The 12,915-nt window shown below is 44.7% G+C and overlaps 1 protein-coding gene across 2 annotated transcripts in view; it reads left to right on the forward strand.

Moving 5' to 3' along the window:
• Positions 1-12,915, forward strand: part of LRP11 (LDL receptor related protein 11) — an 87,042-nt gene that overhangs the window by 40,148 nt on the left and 33,979 nt on the right. For both annotated transcript variants that reach the window (XM_077486734.1, XM_077486733.1), the window contains exons 4-5: positions 3,784-3,918; positions 5,739-5,936. In XM_077486734.1, coding sequence (XP_077342860.1) covers positions 3,784-3,918; positions 5,739-5,936 — 333 coding nt within the window. The remainder of the gene's footprint in view (positions 1-3,783; positions 3,919-5,738; positions 5,937-12,915) is intronic.

Raw genomic sequence — 12,915 nt, forward strand, 5'->3', positions numbered from 1 at the left:
ATGTGCAGACCGGCGCAGCCCGATGAGGTCATCAAGAACGCCTCCAGCACAGAGAAAACAGTCCAACACAGGATAAAACAAGGAAAAGGGCAAACATAATAAAAAAATGGAGCCAAAGAAGGCACGGAAAAGGAAAAGATCAAGGTAAAAAAGGGGAAACATATAGGCAGACAGAAAAGAAAAACAAAAAGGGATAGGTAGCCCTGTGAGATACGGGACCAAAGGAGTGAAATTAATGAACTAGCTGGGCCCCCCCAAGCCTCATCCCACAGACACTTACTTACTGGCAGATTTCATTCCTAAAGAGGAAACACTGCAGGACCCCATCAAGACCCACAGAAGGGGTTCCCAGGCTATTTAGCGGCCCGGGCACTGGGATTTTGAACTGAGAGAGGCTCAACCCAGCCCGATGCTGCACAGAGGCAGAGGGGGGCACATAGTACTACTTACTCTTCACTGGTGCATTGGAGGTATGAGGGAAAAAAGAATGGGGTGGGGCCTAACTAGGCCTTTAATTTATGCTATTTACTGGTCCTGAGGGAGTGGAAGAGAGGCGGAGCCTATCACTAGTATGCGGCTATTTTGGCGTCAGGAAATATAGTTTGTCTGTGCCTGCCCTTTGTCAATAATAGCACTGACATTATAGAAAGAGTGACTTTTGATTTTTTTCTTTATTCTTTCTCAGTAGGACTTTTTTTTCACAGAAAGCATTCCAAGTGTAAATCTGAATCTGCATCTGTCTTATTTTATTACACTGGTCTACAAGGAGAAAGCCTTGGACATGAAAGTAGCTAAATTTGACCAGAATTGGGTCACTAATAACGGAACATTAAATCCTGAGTATTAATTGGCTCCAGTTTCCAAGATACAGCTTTAGGTCAAAATGGCATCAAAATAATTCAAAATTACGAGGGGGGTGTGCGATTATGTTCCATAACTTTTATGCAAAATGTGATATAGCACTTGGAATGGTGCCACACCAATCAATATACTGTAAATGTATCTTTTTATTAATACCAAAAGTTAATGTTTGGGTCCGCTGACATCAACGCCCCCAGATCAGCTGCATCCTGCTCATCGTCTTTATCATCTGAATCTAGAGAGTAGGAATCTGGCGGATCTGGAATTGGCAAGTCCTCACCATGGGGTAAAGGAAGCAGTGCGGATGGAATGTTTGGATATTCCACAGTCCACTTCTTCTTTCTTGAGATCCCTTTTACTGTTGGAACCATGCAAAAATAGAAGTCACTACTATGATTGGTAGGTTTCCTTCACACCATTTGGACTGCAAAAGGCATGGACTTTTTCTTGTTGTCTGCCACTCATTCAGAGAAGTTGCACATGTAATGTAACAATACTAAGGGGCCCAACTCTTGTCCTGATCCCCTATATTGCATCTAAAATATAGGTGCAATGCCTTTTTTTACCACTGCCATCATACTGCACAATTCAGATGCAAATGTAACTGCGGCACAAATGTAGCAGATGTTAAATGTGTTGTTTACACAGTTTCGAGGCATCTTGGCTTCGGAGGTAAAATATCACGCAACTGTTCCTTGGAAAATGTTAGGCAATGACACTTTCACCAGAAGTAACTGTATGATGTGTAGATCTGACCAAGACAAATGTACCTTGCAATAAAATTACAGTTAGGTAATAATATTTAGTTTTAAAGCGAAGATAAATGTATACACTTCCATGTGGTACCATTTTCATTGTTATACCATACGTTGTTGAAGTAACATGGCATCGTGCTCATCAGACACCTTCCTCCCTTGTAGGCAAATACACTCGCCTGTATATAAATCTTTATTGTGAAATATCTTGAAAACTTTAGCCAACCAGCACCTTTACCACCTGTTTTCTAATTTATCTAATCAAAATATGTAAGAATTAGCACATTTTATCTCGGAGGTCGATAATTTCCCAAAATTTGCAGACCAGTGTTATCATGTCTTTATATCCCTGCCCTTTAGCGCAAACCAAAAACATTGTATGCATATACAACATATTTCACCCTATTATCATGTTTCAGCATAGATACGACTGCTAAAGTGGTTGTAAACCTCAGACTTTTAATGTGAACAAAACATATCCCTCTATAGTGTGTACTTAACACGTATCTAGTATAATTTCTGTCTGCTGCTTCCTTTCTCTGCTATCAGAATTAGTCACTTCTGACAGGTTTTCCTGACACCAAGAGAAAAATGGTGACAGGAGAGGGAGCTGCAGCTGATTGACAGCCTTAGCTCTGTTCCTGTGTGCTGTGTGGAGGAGATGTGTCCCTTCCATCCAATCAGCTTTCAGAGCTCTCCTCACTGAGTTTTGCAGACATCAGCTCCCCACCCCCCTCCCTTTTTTTTTTTCAGACTGCAGATAGACAGGTTCAACTTATGTAGGAGGATTTGTTCCATCTCTGCGTACCCCCTGAGGCCAGTCACTTCACCGGGTATATGGAAGGGTTTATAACCAAGAGCAGATCACTTTTAGAAATATAATTTTTTTCAAAAATCTGTACAGTACCTACAGATGCCAATAATGGAGAATTGCATTACCAGGATGTATGTCTTTGTCCTTTATACTTCTGTTTAACAACTATGGAATCTCCTCCATCTTAAAATGCAAGTCTCACTTTCTTATTACCATTTTTTTTTTTTTAGCATAACTGGCTCTGCTTAGCCAGTTCCCGACCGGCGCACACAGCTGTACGTCGGCAGAATGGCACGGGCAGGCATATTGGCGTACAGGTACGTCCAATCTTTAATGCCGGCCTGCCATCTTGAGGACGCCGCCGGTGGCGCCATCGCGTGCCGGTCAGGACCCTCGTGAGTCCGGTCACGGGTCCTGCGGACTCGATCGCCGCGGACATATCCGCGATCGTCTCATGGGGTGGCTGAACGAAGAAATGCCATTGTAAACAGCATTTCCCCATTCTACCTAACAACTAGTGACGCTGATCTCTGCTCCATGTGATTGGAGCAGAGATCAGTGTTCACTAAATGAAAGCCCAGCCCCCCACAGTTAGTAACACGCCCCTAGGAACACTTAACCCCTTCACTGCCAGTGTCATTTACACAGGAATCACTGCATTTATATAGCAGTGATTTCTGTATAAATGACAATGGTCCCAAAAATGTGTCAAAAATGTCCGATGTGTCCGTCATAATGTTGCAGTCACAATAAAAATCGCTGATTGCCACAATTACTAGTAAAAAAAATAAAATATTAATAAAAATGCCATAAAACTATCCCCTATTTTGTAAACGCTATAACTTTTGCGCAAACCAATCAATAATTGCTTATTGTGATTTTTTTTACCAAAAATATGTAGAAGAAAATGTATCGGCCTAAACTGAGGGAAAAATTTTTTTTTTATATATATTTTTGGGGGATATTTATTATAACAAAAAGTAAAAAATTATGCGTTTTTTCAAAATTGTCGCTCTATTTTTGTTTATAGCGCAAAAAATAAAAACCGCAGGGGTGATCAAACACCACCAAAAGAAAGTTCTATTTGTGGGAAAAAAAGGGCGCCAATTTTGTTTGGGAGCCACGTCGCATGACCGCGCAATTGTCAGTTAAACCCGCGCAGTGCCGAATCGCAAAAAGTGGTCTGGTCTTTGACGAGCAAAATGGTCCGGGGCTGAAGGTTAAACTAAATTACCACTATTGGGTGAAATGACCTTATATGTGACTTTATGTATGCTGAACAAAACAACCTTTGCTTCATAAATAATGCAGGCTAGTAATTCAGATTCCTTTTCCCTTTTTTTTGTGTCACAGCTTCTACAACGTGCAGTGGAACCTGCAGCCGCTACCAGTTTATCTGTGATGATGGATGTTGTATAGATATTACTTTAGCATGCGACAGAGTGGTGCAATGTCCGGATGGCTCTGATGAAGCTTTCTGCCAGAACTGTGAGTCATAGAAATTCCCAATGTAGTTATGGGAAAAGGAGACCATTCTGTTCAAAAATAGTGTAAACTGGAAGAGGAAAATCATGAATATAGAGATGCTTGTAGACTACACACAAAGAGCAAAGTGCAATAATTGTAACAACCAATTAACATCTGTCAATACTCATAAACATGGGGCATCATGGATCAGCTCACTCCAGTGATATCACGCTGTAACAGGAAACACCAATGATCTTTGTACCACATTAATAAATAATACACAAGTTACTGGTTTAATTGATTTATAGATGATTGTAGTGGAAACAGAGAAATACATCTTGTTATTTTTATTTGATTACTACAATTCATTGGTTGCTGGTTTTTATTTCCTGCAGCAATGATTGCAGTTGTTGATTTAAAGGACGTGTATTGTGGTGGCATTCCAATTGGGGATAAGAATGTGAAATAAGAACGAAGATCAAAAATGTGTGAGCTAGGCTCTCACTAAGCTGGGTAATTCTACATTTAACACCCACACTGCTTTGTGGTACAATCATCATTGGCCAGAACTATACTCACTGCCAAATCTGGTTATATGGGCATCCCAAGGGATCCTATATTTGTATCAAGTGCTATCTGTGAATGGCCCCAAACCAGATTCAGATTTGCAGGCTGAATTGTCTCTTTTGAGCCACATGCTCTTCACTTGGTATATGTACAGTAAAACCTTGGATTGCAAGCATAATTCATTCCAGAAACATGCTTGTAATCCAAAACACTTGTATATCAAAGCAAATTATCCCATAAGAAATAATGGAAACTCAAATGATTCATTCCCCAACCATTTACTCATAGGTCCTTCAGTTTATAGTCCATATAAAAATATTATAGTAAATGAAAACCTCCACAAGGGGATTAGAAGCAAATTCCATCAGGAGCTACAGAGTATAAAAGAGAAGAGAGGCTAAGTGTAGCAATATGGTTACATTAAGTGAAGGTACAATATTTAGCAACTCACATGGTTGATGATTAAAAGAGGCACATCTAAGTATGCAGGAGTAAAGCTGTCCACATAGGCCATCCTCCACACTGCTGGCTCTCACCGCTGTCAGTCTGAAATCGTGACCGAGAAGACTACCCTGCAGTAGAGTGATTTGAAAGCCTGGTTTGAACCACTTTTGGCGTGCAGCGTGGAAGGGATGATGTAGATGGCGATGAGGAGGATGGTTTATGTGGACCGCTTTACCCCAGATGCCTACCTACTTAGATGTGCCCATTTTATTCATTAACCATGTGAGTTACCAAATGTTGTACCTTCATTAAATGTAACCATATTGCTACACTTAGAGGCGCCTCTTCTTTTTTATACTCAGCTGTGACATGACACTACTCCTTTATCAAAACATTGCATGTATATCAAGTCAAAATTCTTTACAAAATGTTGCTGGTCTTGCAAAACGCTCTCAAACTAAGGTTTTACTGTATATGTGTTTTTTTCCCCACACATGCTATTTCCACAAGCAGAAAATGTTATATTTCTTGGAGAAAAAAAAAATTATATATATTATATATATATATTATATATATATATTTTCAGTGGTGTCTTCCTAAATTTTGTTTCTCTGTAATATCCATTGGCATTATGTTATGCAGAATAGGTTTATCTCTACAAAGCTTTATTACGCTGTCCTTGTATTGGTCTCAAAGTTATTTTTTCAACATGAAAAATGTACGAGCCATTAAAGTTTATATAAAATAATTGTATTTAATGTAATCTGTGATTTTAATACTAATATACCCTACATGCTTCAGCTAAATTATGTGATTTATATCTTTCTTAGTTAGCGCTGGTCGAAAGACAGTGATTCATATCACTGAAAAAACAGAAAGCCATTCAGATACTGGAAGAATGACTGAAACAGAAAACAGTCCAGTACTAGAGAAATCAAGACTCTCTGGGAAGATTTCTGTATCCACGGCTAAGGAAAAGAATCTGTCACTTCCTCAGGAATCTCCTTACAATAGTATGCGCAACACAGGTAGGTGTAACATCTCTTGGTTGCTTAAAACTGCACTCACACTAATGCTGCATACACACGATCGGATTTTCCGACAACAAATGTTCGATGTGGGCTTGTTGTCGGAAATTCCAACCGTGTGTAGGCTGCATTGGACATTTTTTGTCGGAATTTCCGACAACAAAAATTTGAGAGCTGGATATCAAATTTTCTGAACACAAAATCCATTGTTGGAAATTCCGAGCGTGTGTAAACAATGTGTATGCAGGACAAGCTTGAGCCAACAACCGTCGGAAAAGAATCCCAGGATTTTGTTTTCGGAATGTCCGATCTTGTGTATGCAGCATTTGGCTGACCATACACACAACTTGATTGTTCTCTCTCTGTACAATATAATCTAAGCCTCATACTTATGAGGTGATTTGATCTGTGTCCTGTGCAGGGCTGTGGGTTACAGTGATGCACAGGTGTTCTGTTTATCCCCATGCAGACAATCCCATTTATGTCTGTTGGGAAACAGTGGCTGCATGGACACAGCTGCTGCTTCCAGTATGACATCCTTTCAGGTGCGTGTCCACAAACTCACCCTGGGTGTGTTTGAGGTTGTGCACTCGCACAAATGTCACATTGGAAGCAACGACATCATACAGATCCTGCGTCCCAATAGACAGAATTTATTAAATATATTCATTCACTATTTGGTATCTGAATACTATGCTTGCAGCATCCAGCCTATTATTTTGAATATATTATAGATCTACATGTATGACTTCTAGAAACTAAGTGTGGAGTTATGCATAGTTTATATACAAGTGCATCTCAAAAAATTAGAATAACATCAAAAAGTTTATTTATTTCAGTAATTCATTTAAAAAAGTGAAACTCATATTATATAGATTCATTACACAGAGTTATATATTTTTAAGCATTTCTTTAAATGTTTAGGATTATGGCTTACAGCTAGTGATAACCTAAAATTCAGTAACGCAGAAAAATATTACATAAGACTAGGGATGAGCCGAACACCCCCCGGTTCGGTTCGCACCAGAACTTTCGAACGGACCCCAAATTCGTACGAACGTTAGCACTTTTAATTTCGAACGTTCGAGTCCCATAGACTTCAATGGGGTTCTAATTTTAACGGCTATTATGCAAGATACTGTCCTAAAAAGGGTTTGGGGACCTGGCTCCTGCCCCAGGGGACATGGGTCAATGCAAAAAAAAGTTTTAAAAATGGCCGTTTTGGCGGGAGCACTGATTTTAATGACGATTAAAGTGAAAAAAAAAAGTGAAATATTCCTTTAAATATGGTGCCTGGGGGGTGTCTGTAGTATGCCTGTGAAGTGTCACGTGTTTCCCGTGTTTAGAACAGTCCCTGCACAAAATGACATTTAACGGAAATAACGTCATTTAAAGCTGCTTGCGGTTTTAATGTTATATCTGGTTCCTGCAATATGGTTGAAAATCATTGAGAAAAATGGCATGGGTAGCCCTCCCTGCCCATTACCAGCCCCTTTGGGTCTTGTACGCATATTAAGGAGAACCCCGTACCCATATTAAAAAAAGGAAATACGTGTGGCCCCCAGGCCCTATATACTCAGAACAGCAGTATACAGGCGGTGCAAACAAGACAGGGACTGTGTAGGTTTGTTGTGTTAAGTTGAATCTGTTTGTAATTTTCAACTGGTACATTTTTAAAGTGTAGCTCCAGTCAAAAAAAAAAAATGTTAAGCTTTTTGGAAAACATAGGGAAGGGTTATCACCCCTGTATAATTTGTTTTGTCGTCCATCTTTTTTCATCTCACTTGCTGTTGTCTCCTTCCGTTTGCAAGTAGGAGATGTTTGTAAGTTGGATGTTTGAAAGTAGGGCCCTGCCCTATATGCTCTGCAGAAATGGCGGAACAAGGTGTTGGTTTTGCCACAACATTGTAAGCCCTCAAAGTGACTCTTGTTGGGCGCTGGAGCGTTCTGCTGTGGACGATTATATCAAGAATTGTAATTACATGCCATTGTTGAACAGTGGTAGAAAAATTGACCTTTGGTGGTTGTGGTGCTGGTGCCACAACACTATAAGTCCTCACAGTTACTCTGGGTGGGCACAGGAACGGGCCCTCCTGTGAAAAATTATATCAAGAATTGTAATTACATGTCCCTGTTATAGAGGGGCAGAAAAATTGGGCCTTTGGTGCTGGTGCCATGACACTGCAACCTCTCCCATATACTCTAGTTTTATTGCAGGAATTAGCCCTGCTGCAAAGCATTGCATCAAAAATTGTAATTAAACGCCCCTGTTAAACAGGGGCAGAAAAATTGGGCCTTAGGCACTGGTGCCACGACACTGCAACCTCTCCCATATACTCTAGTTTTATTGCAGGAATTAGCCCTGCTGCAAAGCATTGCATCAAAAATTGTAATTAAACGCCCCTGTTAAACAGGGGCAGAAAAATTGGGCTGATGGCATCACCCAGAAACAGAAATGTTCTTCCAACATATCATCGGAGGAGGAAGAGGATAGACAATCAACATAACAGGACAGTCACTCAGCATCAGCATAGGCAGTCTTGAAGGGATGTGATATTTCAAAAAAAATTATTCGGTTACATCAGCTTCAGGTGCTTGGTAGCTGTGGGTGATCCAAGACTGATTCATCTTGATGAAGGTCAGTCGATCAACTGATTCGGTAGACAGCCGCACTCTGTGATCGGTAACAAAGCCACCAGCAGCACTGAAGGTGCGTTCCGAAAGAACGCTGGATGCAGGACAGGCCAGTAGCTAAATTGCATACTGTGCAAGCTCTGGCCAGTGATCCATCCTCAAGACCCAGTAAGCCAGAGGATTTTCGGTGGGAAAGGTGTCCAAGTCTGACCTTGCCCCTAGGTATTCCTGCACCATGTAAATCAGACGCTGGCGATGGTTGCTGGAACCGATCATACCTTGGGGCTGCGGACTAAAAAATTGTCTGAAAGCATCAGTCAGACGGCCACCTTCTCCACCGCTCCTTCTGACCGATGCCTCAGCAACACGTTGTCCAGGACCAGGAGTTTGTAACCTCCCAGTCTCTGGGAATGCGTTGCACAGACCTTTCTGCAAGGCCTCCCGGAGATGTCTCATCCTCTGCTCCCTCTGCGATGGCAAGATAAGGTCGGCAACCTTATCCTTGTACCGTGGATCAAGGAGAGTGGCCAGCCAGTAATGGTCCCTCTCCTTGATCCGAAGAATACGAGGATCCTTCTGCAGGCTTTGCAGGATCAGGGAGGCCATGCAGCGTAGGTTAGCTGAGGCATTCAGTCCGGAGTCCTCTGGGTCACTAAGGACAACATGATCCGCAGCTACCTCCTCCCAGCCAAGTACAAGTCCATGTGTTTCTTGGGACTGTAAATCATCCCTACAAGACTGCTGCTGCTGCTGCTGATGCTGAGTGCCAGCCTCCACCTCCATGCTGACACAATCATCCTCCTCCTCCTCTTCCTCCTCCTCACCCTCTTCCTGTGTGATGGGTGGCACAGCAGGAACACTGTCTGGATAAAGGGGGCCTTGAGAGGCAAGGAAGTCCTCCTCTTCCTGCCTCTGTTCTGCCTCAAGTGCCCTGTCCATTATTCCACGCAGCGTATGCTCCAAGAGGTGGACAAGAGGTACAGTGTCACTGATGCATGCACTGTCACTGCTCACCATCCTTGTGGCCTCCTCAAACGGTGAAAGGACAGTGCATGCATCCCTGATCATGCCCCACTGGCGTGGTGAGAAAAAAACCAAGCTCCCCTGACCCTGTCCTGGTGCCGTAGTCGCACAGGTACTCATTGATGGCCCTCTGCTGCGTGTGCAGCCGCTGCAGCATGGCCAATGTTGAGCTCCATCTGGTGGGCATGTCACATATAAGGCGGTTCTTGGGCAGGTTCAACTCCTTTTGGAGCTCAGCCAGCCGAGCACAGGCATTAAATGATCGGCGGAAATGCACACAGACTTTCCTGGCCTGCTTCAGGACATCATGTAAGCCGGGGTACCTGCCCAAGAACCGCTGCACCACCAGGTTAAGGACGTGAGCTACACAGGGCACATGGGTCAGTTGTCCCTGTCGGAGGGCGGAGAGGAGGTTGGTGCCATTGTCGCAAACCACCATTCCTGGCTTAAGCTGGCGTGGCGTCAACCACCTCTCGGCCTGCCCCTGCAGAGCTGACAAAACATCCGCCCCAGTGTGGCTCCTGTCCCCCAAACAAACCAGCGCAAGCACGGCATGGCATCGTTTTGCCTGCGTACTTGCGTAGCCCCTGGAACGCCTACGGAGCACCGCTGGTTCTGAGGACAGAGCACTGGAAGAGGCCATGGAGGAAGAAGAAGAGGAGGGGGTGGAGGAGAGAGGTGTGTCACAACCAATAGTAGCATTTTGGAGGCGTGGTGGCGGAACAACCTCCAACACTACTGCACCTTGTCCTGCATCCTTCCCAGCTGCCAGAAGAGTGACCCAATGGGCCGTGAAAGACAGGTAACGTCCCTGTCCATGCCTGCTGGACCATGAGTCAGCGGTAATATGCACCTTACCGCTGACCGCCCTGTCCAGCGAGGCAAGGACATTGCCTTCCACATGCCGGTAGTGAGCCGGAATCGCCTTCCGTGAGAAAAAGTGGCGTTTGGGGACCTGCCACTGAGGAACGCACATTGTACAAACTCACGGAAGGGGGCAGAGTCTACCAACTGAAAAGGCAGCAGTTGAAGTGCTAGCAATTTAGCCAAGCTAGCATTCAACCGCTGGGCATGTGGATGGCTGGGAGTGAACTTCTTTCGCCGGTCCAGCAGCTGGGGCAGGGACATTTGCCTGCTATAATCGGACGTGGGTGTACTGCTAGCAGAGTGCCCGGAAGCACTTGGCTGTGACACACCTAATTCTACACCTTCATTCCTCTCAGAGCAGGTTTCAGAGAGGACTGAAGGTCTAGTGGGGTTGAAGATGCCAGCTGATGAGGAGCAAGGAGAGGGCCGCTTTGTTCTTTGGTGTGGGTCTTTGAGGTACGCTTGCCAACGAGCTGCATGGCAGGTCAACATATGTCTGGTCAAGCATGTGGTGCCCAAGCGGCTGATGTTTTGGCCACGCGAGATACGCTTGAGACATATGTTGCAAATAGCAGCGGTGCAATCTGATGCACTCGTCTCAAAAAAGGCCCACACCAAAGAACTTTTAGCATAACGTGCAGAGGCAGCGCCCTGCACAGGCGGAGCTCTGCGGTGTGATTCAGTCAGTGTGCTGCCCCTAAGCTGGCCCCCGGAGGGCATCCTGCCTCGTTGGACATGTGCCTCCTCCTCCTCCTCTCTCCTACCAGGCACCCACGTGGAGTCAGTGCCCTCATCATCCCCTCCCTCTTCATCGCTGTAGCAAACCTGGCAGTATGCTGCAGCTTGTGGAACATGACTGCCAGATTGCTGTCCTTCTTGAGCATCCCCTCTCTCTGCATTCACGCTACTGCCTTCCTCTAGCTGAGTGTCATCATCAGAGGCTACAAAACACTGGGCATCCTCCTAGGGCATGTACCCAACACTGTGCTCAAAGAGTTCAGGAGACTCCTCAGGAGGACGTGGTGGGTCTAGGGAAGGAGTCACTGATGATGACATTGAGAGGAGGGAAGTACCCTGAGACTGGGTGAGAGAGGATGAGGAGGATGAAGAGGGCTTGGTCATCCACTCTACCAAGTCGTTGGCATGTTGCGGCTCAACATGTCCAGCTGCCGAAAAGAAGGACAAGCGTGTCCCATGGCCACGTGCTGATGACAATGCACCGCGTCCACGACCAGCACTGTTGTCTCTAGACACAGAGCCTGCTTGCCCTCTTTTATCGGCTCGCGCCTGTCTGCCTCTCCTTGCTGGCCTTCCAGACATGGTAATGGCCTGAAGGGAGTTGGGCAGACAATAACCAGAAAACAGCAGAGTTAAAGGGCTATATACAGATGTATACTGTGCTGTGCTGGAAGCACACACAACTTCCAATAACTCCTGCAGATGACAATTGGGCTCAAATAGAGAAGAGCTATGTAGGTGGATATAGCGGTATGTACTGGGTACAGAGCACGCAGACAGCACGCACTAGCTCCTAACACTACTGACTGCAAGCTCTATTATAAAAGATAGATCACTAGCTATATAGGTGAGGTGAATATAGCGGTGTATACTGCGGTCAGGGCACGCAGACAACAACCACTACACAACAGCAAGATCTATAATCGTCCGAAAACGATCGGTGTGTACTGTGTTGAAGGTACACAGAACACGCACTAACTCCTGCAGATGCCTTTATTATAGAACACCAGAGATAAAGGGGTATATACAGATGTATACTGTGCTGTGCTGGAGGCACACACAACTTCCAATAACTCCTGCAGATGGCAAGTGGGCTCAAATAGAGAAGAGCTATGTAGGTGGATATAGCGGTATGTACTGGGTACAGAGCACGCAGACAGCACACACTAGCTCCTAACACTACTGACTGCAAGCTCTATTATAAAAGATAGATCACTAGCTATATAGGTGAGGTGAATATAGCGGTGTATACTGCGGTCAGGGCACGCAGACAACAACCACTACACAACAGCAAGATCGAAAATCGTCCGAAAACGATCGGTGTGTACTGTGTTGAAGGTACACAGAACACCCACTGCTTCTGACGCCAACACACTACACAAGGCCGCCGTGCTGGCGGCCTTATATAGTGTGGGGCGTGCACTACACAGCCTGAGCTATGATTGGCCACAGGCATCCTGCCTGTGGCCAATCATGGCTCTCCTTGCTGCTGGCGCTGCGATTGGCCAAGCATGCGGGGTCACAGTGCATGCTTGGCCAATCATGAGCCAGCAATGCACTGCGCCATCGCAGTGCATTGTGGGCCGTGAGCGCCACACGAATTTGGCGCGAACGGACCAAAACGTTCGGACTTCGCCGAACGGGCGAACAGCCGATGTTCGAGTCGAACGTATGTTCGACTCGAACACGAAGCTCATCCCTACATAAGACCAAAAAA

Source organism: Lithobates pipiens, unplaced genomic scaffold (assembly GCF_037356315.1).
Source record: "Lithobates pipiens isolate NorthernLeopardFrog02 unplaced genomic scaffold, aLitPip1_a1.2 Scaffold_18, whole genome shotgun sequence".
In the NCBI taxonomy this organism is placed as follows: Eukaryota; Metazoa; Chordata; class Amphibia; order Anura; family Ranidae; genus Lithobates; species Lithobates pipiens.